This window comes from Oryza sativa, chromosome 4 (genome assembly GCF_034140825.1).
Source record: "Oryza sativa Japonica Group chromosome 4, ASM3414082v1".
Lineage (NCBI taxonomy): Eukaryota > Viridiplantae > Streptophyta > Magnoliopsida > Poales > Poaceae > Oryza > Oryza sativa.
This window is the reverse complement of record NC_089038.1, coordinates 31,415,728-31,434,897: the sequence shown is the minus strand read 5'-3', so window position 1 is coordinate 31,434,897 and position 19,170 is coordinate 31,415,728. Positions and strand designations below refer to the sequence as shown.

The 19,170-nt window shown below is 44.1% G+C and overlaps 3 protein-coding genes across 12 annotated transcripts; all 3 read left to right on the top strand.

Annotated features, from left to right (window-relative positions):
- Window positions 1-1,732: 1,732 nt before the first annotated feature.
- On the top strand, window positions 1,733-6,857 carry LOC9270831 (uncharacterized). Of its 9 annotated transcripts, none has more exons than XR_001545666.3 (9): window positions 1,733-2,278; window positions 3,300-4,250; window positions 4,408-4,547; window positions 4,653-4,842; window positions 4,915-5,349; window positions 5,452-5,562; window positions 5,677-6,019; window positions 6,153-6,242; window positions 6,525-6,857. XR_001545666.3 is itself a non-coding variant. In XM_066310005.1 (9 exons), the coding sequence occupies exons 1-9, from the start codon at window positions 1,811-1,813 to the stop codon at window positions 6,645-6,647; spliced, it is 2,781 nt and encodes a 926-aa protein (XP_066166102.1). In that variant the 5' UTR covers window positions 1,733-1,810; the 3' UTR covers window positions 6,648-6,857. The 9 variants fall into 9 exon arrangements, 8 of the variants coding, with proteins under 8 accessions (XP_066166102.1, XP_066166100.1, XP_025880818.1 ...); XM_066310005.1 differs by having other exon boundaries at window positions 3,303-4,250; window positions 4,411-4,547; window positions 5,677-5,985; window positions 6,183-6,242; XM_066310003.1 differs by having other exon boundaries at window positions 3,303-4,250; window positions 5,677-5,985; window positions 6,183-6,242.
- Window positions 6,858-8,017: 1,160 nt separating this feature from the next.
- On the top strand, window positions 8,018-12,889 carry LOC4336943 (uncharacterized). The gene is made up of 8 exons (XM_015781711.3): window positions 8,018-8,557; window positions 8,903-10,283; window positions 11,160-11,410; window positions 11,488-11,691; window positions 11,777-11,869; window positions 11,941-12,048; window positions 12,118-12,453; window positions 12,570-12,889. The coding sequence occupies exons 1-8, from the start codon at window positions 8,120-8,122 to the stop codon at window positions 12,666-12,668; spliced, it is 2,910 nt and encodes a 969-aa protein (XP_015637197.1). The 5' UTR covers window positions 8,018-8,119; the 3' UTR covers window positions 12,669-12,889.
- A 793-nt stretch (window positions 12,890-13,682) lies between these two features.
- LOC4336942 (uncharacterized) lies at window positions 13,683-18,862 on the top strand. 2 transcript variants are annotated; one of them, XM_015780921.3, is made up of 8 exons: window positions 13,683-14,181; window positions 14,358-16,275; window positions 16,895-17,139; window positions 17,222-17,425; window positions 17,532-17,624; window positions 17,828-18,178; window positions 18,285-18,394; window positions 18,503-18,862. In XM_015780921.3, the coding sequence occupies exons 1-7, from the start codon at window positions 13,732-13,734 to the stop codon at window positions 18,381-18,383; spliced, it is 3,360 nt and encodes a 1,119-aa protein (XP_015636407.1). In that variant the 5' UTR covers window positions 13,683-13,731; the 3' UTR covers window positions 18,384-18,394; window positions 18,503-18,862. The 2 variants fall into 2 exon arrangements, with proteins under 2 accessions (XP_015636407.1, XP_025880601.1); XM_026024816.2 differs by having other exon boundaries at window positions 18,285-18,399.
- The last annotated feature ends 308 nt before the right edge of the window (window positions 18,863-19,170 follow it).

Below are 19,170 nucleotides of genomic sequence, written 5' to 3'. Positions count from 1 at the left end.
TTAACGTTTATATATGAATATGTGATAGTCTTTTAAATACTAAACTCTTTTAAAATTTGTACATAGTTTGCAGTATCATTTACAGAGTATATTTTATTGAATTGGTGTTTGTATTGAGTATTCCTCTTTTGCGTGGATAAGTTATGTTCACGTTTATAGGGCTTGTTTGGCATAGTTTCAGCTCCACCTCTTCTAGAGTTGGAGCTCAGCCAAACAATTTCAACTCCATCTAAAATATAAGTGTAGTTGGGTGGAGCGCTCTCATAAAATAAACTAGAGATGTGGAGCTGGGTTTAGGCTCAATTCCACTCTAGACCCAACTCCTAAAACTAAATTTAAGAGTTGGAGCTTTACCAAACAGACTATACATATATGCAATGGCAATTTAACAATATCTTAAGATCAAATTATAAGACATCTTCAAATTATTATACATGGAAAGTAATTTGAGGATATTGCATCCATTAGGGCAGTCCCAACCCTCCACCTAGTATGGTGTCTATGGCATTAACTACATTGTCATGTAGGACTTTTAGCTTATGTGGCACTATATTAATTAAGAGAGAGAGTGAAGAGAGGAAGAAACGGGGTCTCATGCAAGACACGGCTTCAACACGAGAACCTATGCACTAGACACTATCAAGTTTTACATTGGGAGAGAATAGTGTCTTCATAATAGATGAAGAATAAATATGATTGGTAGATAAGAGAGATGATGTATTTATTAATGACCCATTTTAAGAAACCATGGGTTGTAGAGTGTAGTTTCTATTGTGATGTCTTATTGACATGGCACCATAAACACTGCTTATGGACACTATAGGTTGGGAGTGCCCTTATATCGTTTTTGTTTATGCAATTCATTTTTCTCCTTTTTCTTTCCCAACACAAGACTGAAGTACGATTATGTTCACTATTTTTTTACCTGCTGCTGTTACATGCCAATTATTTAGGACTTTGCTTAGTTTGAAGGAAAAAAAGATTTGAATTCCTAAGAATTAATTTTCATAAGTGCCATTCGTTTTGTGGAAATGAAACATAGGAAAATCAAAGATTTTTTTTTCTTTCATACGAGTTGGATAGAGAAGAAAACATATGAAATTTTCTATTGACTCAAATCTCTTGGAAAATTGGAAGGGTTGGGGTAATACAACCTTATTTATCTATTTTCTCATTCTCAAGGGTTGAAAATTCTCAAAACCAAACAACCTCTAATATATAATGGGATTAACAATCTCAAATGATATATGCTCACTATTCGAAGATGCTTATAACGATATGCTTGTTCAGATACATCCCTATAATTTTTTTTGACGTAGGGTGTAAGTGTATGACTGTATATGTTTATAGGGGTGAGTATATATGCGTTATATGAGCACCAACATCTACAACATTTTTTCCGTGTAAACAAAAGCGATAAAATGAAATGGAAGATGCCGGGCGGGAAAAAGTTGGCGCGAAGGTATTTTCCCTCTAAGGCCGTGTTTAGTTCACTCCCAACTATTCCAAATTTTCAACTTTCCATTATCACATCACATCTAAAACTTTTCTACACACATAAACTTCCAACTTTTCCCAAACTTTTAACTTTTTTCAAGTGACTAAACACACCCTAAGCAAAAAGTAAATTTCCGACCCACACGGCGCGACATGACACGGAGCCGTTTCTTTTCCCGACGGCCGATTCCGGCTTTGCTACGGGTACTAGGGGTTGGCAGTAGTAGTATCTCGCACTCACACCTCACTCCAACTACTACTCTGTTCCCCGAGGGCGCACCGAAGGAAACCCTAGCCGCTGCTCCCCGAAGCCATGGCGGAGGCGGCGGGGGGCCAGCCGGAGTTCGTGGAGGTGCGGTGCGCGGGGTGCGGGGAGACGCTGGAGGTGGAGCCGGGCCTCACCGAGTTCGCCTGCCCGGACTGCGGGACCCACCAGGCGCTCCCGCCCGAGCTCATGCCTCCGCCGCCGCCGCGCCCGCGGCGGGCTCTGCCCATCCCCGGACGGGGGCCTCCTCCCGCCGCGGTGTTGCACGCTCCCGTGCCGGTCCCCGTGCAGGTTCCCGCGCCCGCGCGCATGCCGTGCGGTGGCTGCTGCGCTCTGCTGAGTGTGCCGGCGGGGCTCGTGCGCTTCGCCTGCCCGGTCTGCGCCGCCGAGCTCGTCGTCGACGGCGGGCGCCTCCGCCTCTACTTCGCTTCCCCTGCCGCCCCCACGGTCTCCGTCGTGGCGCCGCCCCCAGCTGGCGTCACGCTCACGGCGTCTTCCCTGCGCCATCGGCCGGAGGTGCGTACATTTTGATCTGTCTGTGATTTAAGCAGTCAGAAGCTTGGGGGATTCGCAATTATGACACTGCAAACATAAGCTTTGCTATAATGACACTGGACCCATATTTCATAGACACGGATGGGCCCATTTATCATCCACTCGGAGTGTCAACAGCGAAGCCCCAATGTTTGCAGTCCCAATATTGCAATTTTCTCCAGAAGCTTAGAGCGCTGGTCTTGCTCTACTGGAATGCCGCATTGGCTCAATAATACTCCACATGTCCCAAAATATAAGCATCTATTTTTTCACAGGAATTAAGGAAGTAGGTGGAACTGAATGCTGTGATTGGTTGAGAGGAGAAAATAGGTGGAGGAATTAAATAAGAGATGGTTGCGATTGGTTGAGATAAGAGGGTAGGTGTAGAAATAGCTACATTTTGGGACAAATTTAAACTCTGGAAATAGCTTTATTTTGGGACAGTGGGTATCATATAAGTTCTTGCAAGTGACTTGAGCAAGAATATGCAAGTTGCAGGGGGTCTTTGAATGGTATTGTGCGTAAGCTGTATATGTTCTGAGATTGTCAATGGATCCAGCAATGGGGGTTCCACTTTCCATGTATTGTTGAGCCACTTAAAAATTCTTGGCATTGGACTTGAGAATTCTATTTTCTTCCTGTCCTTCAACTAGGAATAGAGGCAAGCACCTTGGTTATATACGCTGAACTCAGCCTTCTTTTAGTTTCAGTCACATTTTGGTCATCTCAGATGATATGGTTGTAAATCGAACAACCATAGACAATCAGTCTAGATGTGGGTCATTCCAATCTTAATAACAAGCAAAATCAGTGTCAGTGATATAGCCAATAGCTGAACGGAGACTATGCAAGTCGAAGTCTTAATGTACTAAAATCAGTTACAATGATGTACTCATTGTATTTCTGCAAAATCTATTTGATCACGAGCTCCCCTTCAATGTTCTTTTCTTACTCTACTATGTATGGATCTAATCTTTTGATTTATTTATTTATTTTGGTGCAGCAGTCACAAATAGAAAGACACCATCCAATTCGTTCAGAGCAGATACCAGCACAATGCTCCATTCGTTCAGTTCCAAGAGAGGAGACATTCAGTTCTTTCAGAAACGACTCCCCAGCAGCAGTCCAACACACATTGGCACGAAAGGAGCCTGTTAACCATTCAATTCATAGGGGGGAATCATGCAATGAGACACTTGATAAAACCACTGCAAGGTCTAGTTCAAGGAAGGCTAGATTGCAGGCAGGTGTTGAATCTATATATATTGAAAAACTACAACCAGAGCGTCCTATTCAGGAAAGCACACCACAGGCACAAGCTTGCCCTCCGAGTAATTCAGTTCGTGGGGACCACGCACAAGGGCAGCAACCTCTTGTTGACATTTCAAGTCGTGAACAGCGGGCAAAAAATGTCTCAAGTACTATGGAGCGGGAAAAAGCAGAGCCCCTCAATCAAGCTAGTGAACTGAAAAAAGCACAAGCTGGTAAGACGATTGGATGCCCGAAGAGAAAAAGGAGCAGCAAGAATGCTGGTGAGAATAAGAGGAAAAATAAGGGCTTTCCGAGTTCTCCAAATGAAGGACTCTATCTTAGGCGTAGCAAGCGCTTGACGAAACAACCAGAACAACCAATAAATGATGATCCAGTCCAGCAGCCAGCTGCTTCTCCAAACCAATATAATTCTGATCCTCCAGACATTGACCGACTCATTGCCAATTTGTGTCCCAGTCCATCACCTCAGTGCCAAATGCCTCAAGCATGCTCAAGTGAGTCAGGCAATGCTGATGCATCTGTTTTACCAGCATCTTCAAATCGTGAGATGCCTCAAGCCGAGCAATCCCCGCACCGCTACAATCAACTGTGCCCTCCAGAGGTCAGGGGTACACACCAGCTTGATAAAAGTGGTGAGCAGGTGCAGCCACAGTCACCAGAGCAGGTTACGCATGCGCAACAGGTATGAGGCTCAGAGCTTCCATTAGATGCAACTTGCCCAAGAGCAAGATTGTAGGATCAAGTTTGAGGATCTGATGGTTTAATTTATGCATGAATTCTATATATTTAGTGTGACTGGGAGTCTGAATGCATAAGCTGATACGCATTCACTTGTTCAGCAGGACGCATATAGCTATCATCCCGTATTAAGAAAATATAGTCGTAAATCATCAGGTAGGGGCAGGGGACGCCGTCCTAGAGGACTGATTGAACCACGCAGGGAATATGACAGGCCTGTCTTGACACCAAATAATATCGAGTATGTGCATTTTATTTGAAGGCAATATGTGCGTTGATAAATTGTCGGTAGTGTTTCTTGATGCATTCTTTACCATGTACTTGACAAATAAACTTTCTCTGACAGTAACTGGGATGTCAACCCACTTTGTCCCAAGGTGTCCTCTACCATCACTGCTCTTTTGAAGCAGAAGTACCCTGGATCAACCTATTTGCCGGTTGGTGAGCATGGTGATGTTCCAGCTAATGAGGAATTGGTTTACCGCTGGAAACATTATCCTGCAGAGACGAGGGCTGCTATTTTGAATGAATTTCTTGTAAGGAAATTAATACATGTGCACTGTCATATATATTTGACAGGCTTCTGATCTTATATTCACTTGCTGTAGCAAAGGTACAAGTGGGCCCCTGGCCGTGAGGCCGAGTGCCTGAAGATATTTCAGCGCAGAGCAGTAAAACAGTTTACTGGCCTCCTGTGCGAAGAGAAGCGAAGGGTTAGAGCAGAATTGGCTGCAGTACAAAAAGCCAAAAAAGCTTCAGGTTCTCGTAGCTCCAATAGTCATGCAGAGTCAGAGGAGGAAGATGCTACAGAAGAGCCAAAGGACAATCAGACAGAAAAGGTAAATGAGGACGAGGACCCTTTACTGTGGAAACCCTTCCCCCCTGCATGGATGCATCCGAATTGGTGGGAGAGATTGTGTGAATATTGGGCCAAAGAAGAAGTCTTGCAGATGTCTCTGAAGTATAGGAAGAATCGGTTTGTTGGAGGTCGTGCTCATCACACATCAGGTTCTCGGAGCTTTGCCATGCAACGGCAGCTTATGGTAAGACATAAAGACAAATTCCATTGGTTTAGTCATTTTAATTTTCATCTAAAAAAACTCAGAATTATAACACATTACCCTGGTTCTGATTGAATTGCATAGGTCATAGAGAATGGTGGGAAGCCAGTGTCAGAACTTGAGATATTCAACAAGACCCATAAGTTTAATGGTGGCACAGGAGAATTTGTCAGTGAGAAAGCGAAACGGATTGTGGTAGGTTCTAAAGGTGTATGCATTATTTAGAAAGCATCATGCAACATGCAAACTAGTTAGATGAGTGTATCCAATGGCTGCTGAATCGTGTTTGCAATTCACTGAATTTTCCAGGAGGGTTTCAAGAAGCGAATGGAGGAGGCTGGTGATAAACCTGCAGATCCCGATGCTGCATGGATACAGCAGGTGGGGGGCCGGAACCGTGGGAGGTACTATGGACTCACTGGCACCATCGACAAGGCCAAAATCGCGGAGATAGCAAAGTCCATCCCTGGTAAAAGGGGTCAGCAGAAGTTCTCGCAGGAGGAGGTCCAACAGATGATCAATCATGCTCTGCAAGGTTTAAATCAATCCTGGGAGGAGAAGTTTAAATCCCTGGAGCAAAGTGTGCGTGGTGCGCCATTGTTAGGTGTTGATCATGAGGTACACATAAAAACTACTTCCTCCGTTTCACAATGTAAGTCATTCTAGCATTTATATCTATCTAGATTCATTAACATCAATATGAATGTGGGAAATGCTAGAATGACTTACATTGTGAAACGGAGGGAGTAAGTAAATGGTTTCACTTAATTCCTTTTCCAAACTAGACCCAAGAGATTGATCTGGTGACTCTGCAGCATGCCCCTGGGTCTTCGGCAGCTGGAGGAGATGTTCAACAGGACCAGTCAAAACATCAGGTAGATGATGAATTCCCTTTTTTTCCCAAAAGCAAAGGAAAATCTACTAGAGGTCATGCTTACCAGCTAAGGGTGTAAGTGGATTGACCCGCCAAATCACTTATAGATCAAATAAGTGCGTAACCCGCTGGTCAATCCATTTGATTAGTCTATAAGTGGGTTTGTGAGTTGACCCACTTAATCTTGCTGCTGCACATACATTTGATCATGCTTTCCAACCATCTTTTGTAGCTTGTTCGTTGAAGCGACTAAGCAGCGATCTTGTTTTGTAACGTTTTGCAGGACGAATCAGACAAACAGCATGTTGAAAGGCGTCAATCTGCGAGACACCACGACGACGATGACGACGACGATGACGAAGATTATGAGGTTGAGGAGGAGGAAGTGGTGTCTACAAGCGATTGATCTGCCTCGCCGCGTAGAATTTTGGCCATGTAATATATAAACCTGCGTCTAATGCTGTTTCCCTGTCCCTGGTCTTTTGGAGAGATGCTGAAATGCACTGCCAGCAGTGGTATTTCCCGCTGCTACGCTGACTCCGATCGATAGTGAAACTCATCTCTTGGCTCTTGACCCAGATGGCCAGAATAGCTTCATCTCTTCACGTTTTGTTTATTACTCTCTTTGTTCCAAAATTAGAAACCTAATACCGGATTAGACATTTCATACCACGATGAATCTGGTAAATATCTCTATCCGGATTCGTAATGCTATAAAATGTCTAATCCAGTACTAGATTCTTACATTTTAAGATGAAAGGAGTATCTATCTTCTCTGTTCAGATTCATTCTGTTAGGAAATATTCTATCACATATGCAAATGAGTAGCGAAAAATCGGAAAGAGTAAATTACATGGCCGATCCTTAAACTTGAGCGAATGTGTTACTTATGTGCGTAAACTTGAAAATTACACATTGAGGTTTAGGATCTTGTTTTAATGAACCATAGCTGGTCCAAAGCGCGTTTGACTAGAGTTGACCAACTATGTGGCGCTTCACGTAGGTAGCATTTTGCATCCAACCCCTTCTGCATCTCGACGTGGCGGTAATTCTGTTCTTACCTCTTGTTGCTACAGTAGTCACCGAAAATCTCTCAAATCCTTTGATCCCTTTGCATCCCCTCTCGAGATGTGAAGGGGGCCAGATGTAAAATGCTGCCTACGTGGAATGCTACGTATGCGGTCAGATATGGTTAAACGTTTTTTGGACCGACCATGTTTCATTAAAACAAGATCATGAACCTTATTGTGCAAATTTTCAGTTTACGATCCTACGTAACACCTCTGCTCAAGTTTAAGCACCGCTCATGCATTTTACTCAATCGGAAACATTATCTTGGTCTTGTGGAAATGAGCGGAGAAAGCGTCCCTTTGCCTGTATATCGAAACGTTGGATCGCTAATTTGTGGTATCACTCGAAATAGCATAGAATATTAACAAAGGAAATTGTTGTACATACGAACTAATTATCAGAGTCACGTGCGACTGAATTTGATCATTAGACTTATGTACGACTGAATTTGATCAACTGTTGTAAACAGTACATGTGAACATATACTTTTTGATTGATCTATGGTAACATGTTTTTAGCTGTACATGAGTTTGAACAGCTAGTTCGTGTGTATAGCAGTACCGATGAACAAATTTGTATTTGGGATCGATTGATCCATTCTTTTTACTATATTCATAAAATTCACTCGCTGGTGAGTAAAAAAAAGCGTTAAACCTACTCCTACTAGGCAGACTAGCTAAAGGCTGACCGTCGCTAGAGATCAGCATCCCGCAACGCTTCTCCTTCCCCCCACTCTCCCTCCCCACTTCTCCTCATTCGCCGCAGAAAAAAAAAAAACAACCTCGAAACCTCTTCCCACCTGCGCCAATGGCGCCAGGGCGCGCTGCGGCGTCGGCGGCGGCGGAGGGAGGCTCGCCGGAGCCGCTGGAGGTGCGGTGCGCGGGGTGCGGGGAGACGCTGGAGGTGGAGCCGGGACTGACGGAGTTCATCTGCCCCGACTGCGCCATGCCGCAGTCGCTGCCCCCGGAGCTCATGCCGCCGCCGCCGCCACGGAGGAAGGCGCTGCCCCTGCCCCGCGGCGCCGCCGACGTCCGCGGCGCGCGGCTCCCCTGCGGCGCCTGCGGGGCGCTGCTCAGCGTGCCCGTCGGGCTGGCGCGCTGCGCCTGCCCCATCTGCGCCGCCGAGCTCGCCGTCGACACCGCGCGGCTCCGGCACTACCTCCTGTCGTCCGCCGCGGTGGAGGGCGCCGTCCCCGTGGTGCCGATCGGCACCTCGTCGCCACCGCCGATCCTCCAAGTCCGGGAGGTACGCTTCCACTCCCGTGTCCTCAATTGAATTGACTCAATTCAATGGCTACCATATCACTTCTTTTTAGAGGAGGTAGAATGGTGTTCAGCAAAGCGATGTACTGTGACTCTATGAGTGATGAAAGTGTTGCTAGAAAGGTTAGGGCAAATGCCCCATTTGATGTTAAAAAACAGTTTGACTACAGCTATGTTTTGTTTCATGATTCCTGGCTTGATTGAGTGAAGCATATTCTCAATTGGAGAAATTATCATGAAGTTGATGCTAAATATTCTCTCCATTGAACTGATATGCTACACTGCTGTCTCTAATAGTGCATTGGTTCGTGTTGATGTTGTAATGCAGGCGCACGAAGAGCATCCTAATATTGCGAGTCGCACGGGACTCATCCAAGCAGAACCTAACGATCCACTAAATCGTATGGAACAGGGACATACAAAGCGTCCAAATCAGCTTCCGGAGCAGTCAGACCCGTATCGTTCTGATTACATGATGGATGGAGAAGGGATACATGGGGCCAATGAGATTATTAGAAGGCATCATAAGCAGAGAAACAGAGAATCTGTTGGCCGTGGAATCATAAGTGCAGAAAAGACACAAGAAAAGCCTCTGAACCAGTTCAGGCATCAGGCACAAGATCAACATTCTAGCTATGCTTTTCGTATGAAGCAGACACATCTAGATCATAGAGATAGAGTTAATGAAGTACAGGCAGATTCTATTGATCCCACAGTTTTTAGTGAGTCAAGATGCATTGCGCTGATTGATGAGACTACTGCAACGCGTATAAATTGCACAACGGTGCACTCTGTTGGACCCAAACCTATAAATGTAGATAAGAATCAGGCACAGGCTCCCAACTCCAAGCGGATCATACAACAGGCACAAAAACAGCCTTCTTATATTGCAATTTCTCAAGAGAATGCTCAGGATAAGCATGCAGATGGTGTGGTTCATGTCCAGGAAAAGCAATTGAGGACTGCAAGTCAAGTAAACCATAGACAAGAGACATGTGCTCAACTGGACAATCAGACTGTTGCAGGGGATAGCAGTGGGAGAATTAGATGCCCGGAAAAAGAACAATCGGAACCTTTTAGCTGCACAATTCGCAAGAGAAAAACGAAGAGTTTGTTGGCTAATTCAAATTCAGGTCTTGAACTTAGGCGCAGTAAACGTTTGGCCAAAGATTCTCCTGCTGCAAAAGACAAAAAACACAGCAAAAACAAGTCTTTTGAGCAGCAGGTTTCTCAAAATGACCAAGTATCTGCTGCAGTCATGGATACTGAATCAATACACAGGGATCCTGTTGAGAGGCAAGCTGCATCTTCAACTGGCCACATGCCAGCTGCCATCACAGACAGTGAACCATCAGAAAATGAGCCTGATGATCTGTATATGCCTTCTCCAGATCAGAGTTTGTCTAACTCTCCAGATATCGACAGAATCATTAACAGCATATGCCCTAGTTCATCCCCTAGGCATATGACCCCTGAAAAAGTCTCTAATGAGTTTGACAACGTCCAGTTAACTACACCACCACCTTCCGATATCGACATGTCTGATCCTGAGCATTTTGCATGTAACTACGTTCCGCAGGAAGTTAGAAAGGCCCTTGCGAAGCTAAGATCTAGTAATTCATCATTTGAGCGTGCGATGTCACAGGCAAGTTCTGGTGATGTGCATGCATTAAGTGATTCTGAAGATTGCGACGAACGCTGGAATGTTGGTAATTCACACTTCTATTGTCCTTCACTCTTATTATTATGTGTTGCACCATGGAGAATAAGTTTTCTTAGAAAGAGATATTTTCTTTGGGATTATGAATCTTATTAAGCAACAACCCATATCCTTTTTAACTCAGTAGGCTATTACGCTTCACTCTTATTATTGTGCCTCACATTAGGGCGAATAAGCCTCCATATAAAGATAAAATATTTTTCTAAGGATGACGAATCTTATTAAGCCCTGGTACATATCCTTTTGAACTCAGTGAGCCATTGTCCTTGCTCTTATTATTGTCTATTTTACACTGATGAGAATAAACCTCCTTATAAAGATAAAATAATTTCATTGGGATTATGAATCTTATTAAGCAATGATGCAAATCCTTTTAAACTCATTAAGCTATTCTCCTTCACTCTTATCCGTTACACTGCTGAGGGTAAACATATCTATAAAGAATTCTTGGGGATTAGAAGTGTTTTCTTTCTTTGGAAATTAGGAGCAGCGATTATGAGTCTTATTAAGCTATAATACATATCATTTTGAACTCAGTAAGCTATCTGCCCATGATTACCATAGTTGGAGGGTTTTTTTTTTATTATTTTTTTTGCATTTTATCCATGCTGAATCCACAGAAGAATGGAGACTCGTGGGTACCGAGAGGAACTTGTCACACTAAAATATTCATTTTCCCATGTAGACCACTAAACATATAATAAATTGGATTTGTTTGAAACAAACTGTTCACACTCCCCTGTTTCATTATCAAATCCTGTTCATTTCCTTATTCATACTCTGTCTATAAAGAACACCACCATTTGACAGCTGTTCTTGTTATGCTCATCTGATTGTCTCATTGTTTTTTTTTCCTTTCAAGCAGGTACCAAGAGGAATCAAGGGTGTGGTCGTGGTCGTGGTCTTACACTCTGTCTCAAGGTGTGGAATTTGCCTAAGGGTGTCCGCATTCCAGTGCTATTGAACGCTTCGGGGGAGCCTGTTGGGAAAGAGGCAGGCACCTTATCTACCTTTCTGGGTGCATTAGCACGTGACGGAATATTGGCACCTCTGACACATCAAGATTGGAGACGTGTTCCAGAGAAAAACAAGGATGTGATGTATCATATTGTCAAGGTATGCAGTTTTATATGGTTACTGCTGCTTTCTGTGCCTTTAGTTTCTTCTCTGACACCCCTTGTTTGTTGATGTAGCTCAAATTTGACATTGCTCCAGCTGCTGAATTCTGGATCATGAAGTGTATAGGAAGAAAGTGGAAGAGTTGGAAAGCTCTCTTAAAACAAAAACATTATGATACTCATGAAACGGTGGAGGAATGCCTTGCTGATCAAAATCCTCGCGTTCTCAAGGAACAGTGGCAATATTTAGTTGCATATTGGGGTACGGAAAAAGCGAAGGTAACACCGACCATTCTATTTTCTTGCCATCTTGTTTGCAATTTGGCAGGCTTGTTAAATGATTGGTAACTTTATCTTTGATCAGGCTGTGAGTAGTCGAAATAAAGCTTGTCGGGCAAATGTAACCGCTACGCATACTGCAGGAACAAAGAGCTTTGCACGGATAATTGAGGAGGAGGTAATTAAAATCCTGTTGCTTTGCTTTCACTATCACCAATGACGTGCTAATTGTATTACCGCATGCAACAGAAGCAGAAGCGGCCTAACAATGAGGAGCCCACTGCTGCGGATTTGTTCCTATTGACTCATACACACAGAAACGGGAAGCCTATGAAGAAGGAAAAAGCTGATATCATTGTGAGACACAAGGAAGTAATTTATACTAATAATTTTCTGGTTGAGATCTGAGTTTTATTTTCCATGCAGGCACGAGTCCGTGAACAATCTCATAAGCAAGCCGAATGCTCAGGAAGTGACTCTGCAGCACACAAAGTCGGACTTGAATCCTGCTCCATTGGCCTGCGTGGGAAGAGGGGTCATCGTCGGAAGGCAGTCTTGCAGGCATCCTTCAAGGAAGCTGAGGAGGCTAAAAGAAAGGCTGAAGACGAGGCAGCGACGCTGAGGAAGAAGATGGTGGCAATGGAAGAAAGTCAGAAGAAACTGCAAGAGGATTTGGCGAATATGAAGAGTACAGTTAGTGCTATGCAGAAGACGACGTCAACTGGTGACCTATCGGATGGTCAAACGCAAAACTTTCCACAGGTAAATGGAGTATCCAGCTATAATCCATTTTGCACCTCCAGAAAGTATCTATCATTGTAACAGCTTATCCCACTGTTTCTGATCCGGAATCCATGCTTCCTCCTCATCCATTCCAGGTCCAAAATTCACGAAGCGCTCATGAGATTTTGCAGCCATATCTTGACTACTCTGCACTGTACGATCCTTCTGCCTCCCCTAGTCCACGATTTCGATGATAATCGCACCACAGACAATGCCAATATGCATGGTTGATTCCATCTTGATCGTGGAATGGTGTATGAAACGAAGAGGTTTAGACGTTTAGTTGGCCGTTCATGTGTAATGTTGGCTCTCTAAACCCGGAGCCCAGTGCTTGTACTCTTCTGTTTTATTGGCTACTGTAACAGGATACTCTCTTCTGTTTTGTTTACACTGACTAGAACTACTTCACTTCGCATTTCCCTTCCTGTGAAATGATTTTGGGCGTGTTTAGTGAAGCTTGAGATTCTGAGAAGCAGTTAATTGGTAGCCAGTTTCTGAGAATATAGAAAAGTTGGGTTTCTCAGCTTCTGCCTTCGAGCTTATAGTTCATTTTCTGGATTCTATATCTACAACTTCTCAGAATCTGTACCAAAACATAGACTATTTAAGGGAGCTTTTGGTTATGGGAGAAGTTGCAGCAGCTAGAAACTCCCCCAAACATACTCTCTATAGGGTTATACCTTGTGTTTTCTAATTGTACTACGAGTTGAATTGGCAAAAACGCGACGAATTTTCTGTGCTTCAAGGGCTGTTTTGGATTGAAGCCAAAATGCGCTCTACCAAAATTTTGGTAACTTTGAATAGTAAACATGCTAGTTTGAATTGAAACCAAACAATTGGTAATGCCCATACTCAATTTGATCACATTCTAGAAACTTCTTCACCATACTAAACTTTGGTTTAATATTGGTATCAAACCAAACATGGGCTAGCCTACTTTACCCTACCAGAAAAAATTAGTATTAGTACCAAAATTTACCTAGATTTGGGTGTAGGTGTAGGGTAGAGAACCATATAGGCGGAGAAGTTTAGGGAAAGTTGGTAGTTTGAAAAAAAAAGTTGGGAGTTTATGTCTGTAGGAAAGTTTTGAATGTGATGTGATGTGATGTGATGGAAAGTTGGGAGTTGGGGGAAGTTTGGTGTGAACTAAACACACCCCAAGTGATGTTTGTTTGCCTTTTAGTGACGACCTGACGTCTCGACGGCCCAAACGTTCGCCTCCACACTCCGACGCTACTGCGCTGAGGGCTGAAGGCAATGGCGCCGCCGCCGCCGCCGGTGGCGATGGCGGTGGCAGCAGCTGACGAGGAACCCGACGAGATCCTGGAGGTGGGGTGCGCGGGGTGCGGGGAGACGCTGGAGGTGGAGCGGGGGCTGACGGAGTTCGTCTGCCCGGACTGCGCCACGCCGCAGTCGCTCCCGCCGGATCTCATGCCGGCCCCGCCGCCGCCGCGGCGGAGGGCGCTGCCCCTCCCCCGGGGTGCCGCGGACGCGCGCGGGGCGCGGCTGCCCTGCGGCTCCTGCGGCGAGCTCCTGAGCGTCCCCGTCGGGCTGTCGCGCTGCGCCTGCCCGCTCTGCGGCGCCGAGCTCGCCGTCTACCCCGCGCGGCTCCGGAACTACATCCTGTCCTCCGCCGCGACGGCCGCCGTGCCGGTGCCGGTGCCGGTCGCCCCCGCCCCCGCGCAACCCATCCTCGGTGGCCGGGAGGTGGGTGGGTTGGGTTCTGGTCAAATCAAATGCACCATTTGGCTTGTAGCGTTCGATCTCTCAACATCGACGAAATCTCAGTTCAATCGAAGCTAGCCGAGCTAGTACCGACGTTTTCAATCCATTGCTTTACCTTGGCTAGGGTTTTAATTGCATCTCCTTCTGCTGTGATGCAGGCATGGCAAAGGCGCCCTAATTCTGCAGTTCGTTCAGGATTTGCCCGAGCAGAAGCTGATGATAGACTATTTCCTCTTGAACGGTCACGGATACAGCATCCCGATCGTCTTATTCATCTACAGCAGGATGAAGAAGAGTATCCTGATGGTGTGTTTGGTGGAGAGGAAGCTCATGAGATTGTTTCAAGTAATATCCAGCAGAGGAACCGATGTTCAGTTGAACCTGGTATTGTAAGTGTGAAGAATAGGTTGTTGCCGATAAAAGCGGCCAGGCATCAGGTACATGATCAGCGTTCAAGCTACGGTACTCAGCGAAAGCCGGCACAACTAGCACGCCTGCATAGAGTCATTCATTCAGAGGAGGTACAGGAGGGGCCTCTTAGCCATGAAGTTTATAGAGAAGCAAGCCATGCTGAACTGATATATGAGACTGCTACAACTCATAGCAACCGGAGAATTATGTGCTCTGTTGCCCCCGAAGCTGTTGGGAGTGTAGATAAGAGGCGTATTGAACACGATAATCAGATCACACAGAAGCGGCAAAAGCATACTGCTCATGCAATTCGTGCAGAGCACACTCAGGTAGGGTGTCTAGATGGTGCGATTCATGCAGAGGAGGCGCAACCGGAACCTGTTGACCAAGCAAATCATGGAGAAGAGGGATGCATTCAGGTTATAGATAAAACAACTGCAAGGGGTGACAGTTGGAAATCTGGATGCTCAGTTAGACATAACACTGTTAGTGCAGGGAAGAGAAAAACATCGACCGCCGATCAGGTCACAAAGCAGACACAAACAAATCAATCTTATGCTAATGATGCAGAACATGCACAGATAGAGCATCCAGATCAGGAAATTCACGAGGATGTAAGTCAAACGACTCATAGAGAAGCCATGTGCTTTCGACCCAGAAAAGATTCTTCTGCAAGGCATAGCGAGCAGGACATTGTACACGTAGTTGATCCTAAAAATAATGTTAACAAGAGACAGATAGAGCCACTGAGCCATGTTATACAGCACACAGGACATACCTCTGATATTAATAATCATGCAATGCAGGTGGATTTTGATCCTCAGAGTAAGCATATTGGAAGAAAAGGCAAACCAAAAACTGGAACTGGAGTTGACTCTAATTTGACCCTAAAGAACCAGGATCTGCTAGTCTCTCCGAATCAGCTTAGCCATATAAATCAGAAACACATGCCCCCCAATCATGAGGCTCAGAAGAAGCATATTAATGTCGAAAATTGCAAGCAGCCTTCTAGTCAAGCCCGGGAGAAGAACAGGAAGGGGCTGATGGCTTCTTCAAATTCAAGTCTTCATCTTAGGCGTAGTAAACGTTTGGCCAAAGATTCAGTTGCTGTTGTAGAAAATGAACCAGTTGAAAATGACCCTGTTGACCTGCAGGTTTCTTCTCCGAATTGCCAGGTGTCGGCGGTTGCTATGTCTAGTGAACCAATAGAACAGGAGCCTATTCTGCATCAGTCTCCTTCTCCAAATTGTGAAGTTTTAGTATCTACGACAGACGCCGAATCTGTAGAAAGTGAGCATCACGAGCATTGTGCTTTTTCTCCACATCAAAGCATGTCTGACCCTCCAGACATTGACAGAATCATTGCTGGTCTTTGCCCTAGCACATCCTCTGTTCATGAGAAGCCTCGGGAAATATCTAGTGAACCAGATGACCCTGATTTAGCCACAACTCCTTCAAATCCTGATATGTCTGATCCTGAGCGTTTTGCTCAACATTACTGTCAGGTATTCCCTCTAGAGGTCAGAAGGGCCCTTTCAAAGAAAAGATCTAATTCATTACTTAATCATCTAGTCTCCGAGGAATGTTCCGATGAGGAATTTGTGCATGATTTTCCTGATGCGGAGCAAGCACGTGATTGTCAGAAGCCATCTGGCCAGAATATTGGTAATGTGTATTACTGTCCCTTTTTTTTAGATGTATTACTGTCCTTTGTTGTTACTGTTATATGTTGCAATATCACCAGTGGACCTGCTGATAAACTTCAGTGCTATTACTCCCACTTATGATTCCCCAATAGATTTTTTTTTAAAAAAAATATAGTTGAACCATGAAGAACAGGGTAACCAGTTTAACTTTCAAGGGATAATCACCAGTTTATTATCTGAAAGGGTCTTAAACACATTTTTAGTTATCCTTGGGCGCCATAATGATCTGTTAACCACACCTTTTCTATTCATGACACTGGTACTCCACTCCAGTCTGTTGTAAGTCAAAAACGATGGTGAGAGGAATATTGCTGTTTTAAAACAGAATAACAGTACAAAAGGTTAGAAAAAGTACTTGGTCAAAACTTCATGTTAAAAGAATTTTGGAAATCATTGTCTAAGTGGAGGGTGTGGATCAAATTACCAAGATAGGATCACAAGTAGAATTTCTACAGAAGCTAAAATGACTACCCTTTTCAAGCAAGATACAATTTTGAGTGAATCCAGATGTTTCACATTTGCCATTTTATTTAAAGAAGTGCTGTTCAGGTGAGTTATTATACTTTTGTTTCAAGTAGGTAGCAAGAGAAAGAAAGGACACAGGCGTGGCCCTACCCTTTGTGTCAAAGTGTGGACCTTGCCTGAAGGTGTGCGGCTTCCAGTATCCTTGAACAATTCAGGTTTTCCTATTGGAAAAAATGCTGCCATGTTTGGTAACTTTCTGGGCACACTAGCGCGTGATGGAATATTGGCACCTCTTACATATAAAAAATGGAAAAGTATACCAAAGGAGAACAAGGATGTAATGTGGCATATTATTAAGGTATGATTTATGAATTATGATTACTAATACTGTTTTTTGTCCTGCCTATAGCTTCTTTCCCACTCCATGTTTGTCGGTGTAGCTTAAATTTTATGTTGCTCCATCTTCCGAGTCCTTGCTACTGAAATGCATAAGAACAAAGTGGAGGAATTGGAGGTGTAACTTAAAACGAAAACACTATGATTCTCATATAACTGAAGAGGAACGTCTTGCTGATTGTGATCCTCGTGTCCTAAAAGAACAGTGGCGATTCCTTGTTGCATTTTGGAATACCGAAGAGGCACAGGTAAGGCTGCACATTTCTCTTTCATATGTTGTAACAATATAGTCATATTTTGATTTTGCATCATGTTGGACGATTGGTACACCCTTCTCTTTTTCCCCAAATACAGGCTGCAAGTGCTAGATGCAAAGCTTCTCGAGCAAAATCAACCTATATCAGCTCTACAGGATCGAAGAGCTTTGCACGGATACTTGACGAAGAGGTAACCATAAACTATTCCTGTGTTATTTGCGTGACAGAGGGAAAAATAACCTGATGCAACTATACTATATGAAGTCTATTAGTTACACAAAAGCTTGCATTATTAAGTCCATTACTATATTTCACATGTGTATAAATTCGTACTCTTATTTTGTACTTGACCTTTTGAAGTGTAAAAGAACTGACATTTCTTTCTCCGTCTAGTCATGTTCTCGTGACAAGGCTCGTAAGCGCAGTGATGATGTCACAGCCATGGGTGAAAAGAGGAGGGGTAGGATGCATAACCATGAACCTGGGGCCAGCCCTAGTGGCCTGAAGGAAAAGGCAGCCCTTAAGGCATCCTTCAAGGAAGCTGTGGATGCAAAAGAGATTGCTGAAAATGAGGCTGCCACACTGAGGAAGAAGATGATGGTAATGGAGGAAAGTCAGAAAAAGCTGCAGGAGGATTTGGCTAACATGAGGAATACAGTGAGCGCCATGCAGAAAATGATGTCAAATGGTGGTTTGCCTGATGGATTGATGGGTGCATCAACGGCGCCTCCAAGTTTTCCACAGGTGATATCCTTATAACTTCTGATTTGAGGTATTACTATATTAGGTTGTTTGAAACTGTGCCATTTGTATCTAAATCAGAATTGCTATTTATCTTTTTACATCAAAGGGCCAAAATGCATCGAGCTCTCGTGATGATTTGCAGTCCCCCTATATTGATTACTCTGTGCTGTACAACCCTAACTCTTCTAGCCAACAAACTCGATGATTGCCTCACGGGTAATGTAATATCAAGCTCTCAATTATTCAGTGTAAATATGAAACTCAAACTAGCAAGGTTTCTAGAGGATGTCATTTACTACTGTCTTTACCACGTTCCATTTTCAGGTTGAACCTGGTTGGTGGATGCTCGAGTACACAGTGGAAGTATTACTCACATCCTAGCATGCTGATCGTGCAGGCGTCGCAAGGATCTCAGATATGCTGCATCTGCGTTTTCCATTTAGTTGGTTGGTCACGCATGATAGCAGCTTTCTTTGGTCCTTCTTTGAGTTGTTAGGAGAGTAATTGGGAGAGTAATGTGGTTGGTCTTCCACTGTGTTCCATTTCACTTCCAATCTTGCAGATGGCATGTTTGAAATTTGAAAACAACAATATGTGTTCGTGTGTGTTGGTGTCACCGTGTCAGCATCTTCAAAACAACAGTCCCTTTTCTTATATCGTAATTTCAAACTGTATATGTAGTCACCTGGATGTTGTATAATTTGCGGAGATGGGGTAGACAAAGGGTGTAAGTGGCTAACCCACGAAACACACTTATAAATCAAAATAAGACACTTATCCATTTATTTTGACTTATAAATGACTCTATGGTTTAGCCACTTACACCCTTACATGGACAGAGGTCCTCTAACAATCTTTTATGTAGGGTCATCTAATTAACTAGACCTAGGTATGAACTAAGTAATACGGTAGTGCGTTAGGTCTTCTCCAAGTCTCTTGGCTTTTATCTAAGCTAAATCTTGGCTTCGTTCTTCTCCAAGTCTCTTGGCTTT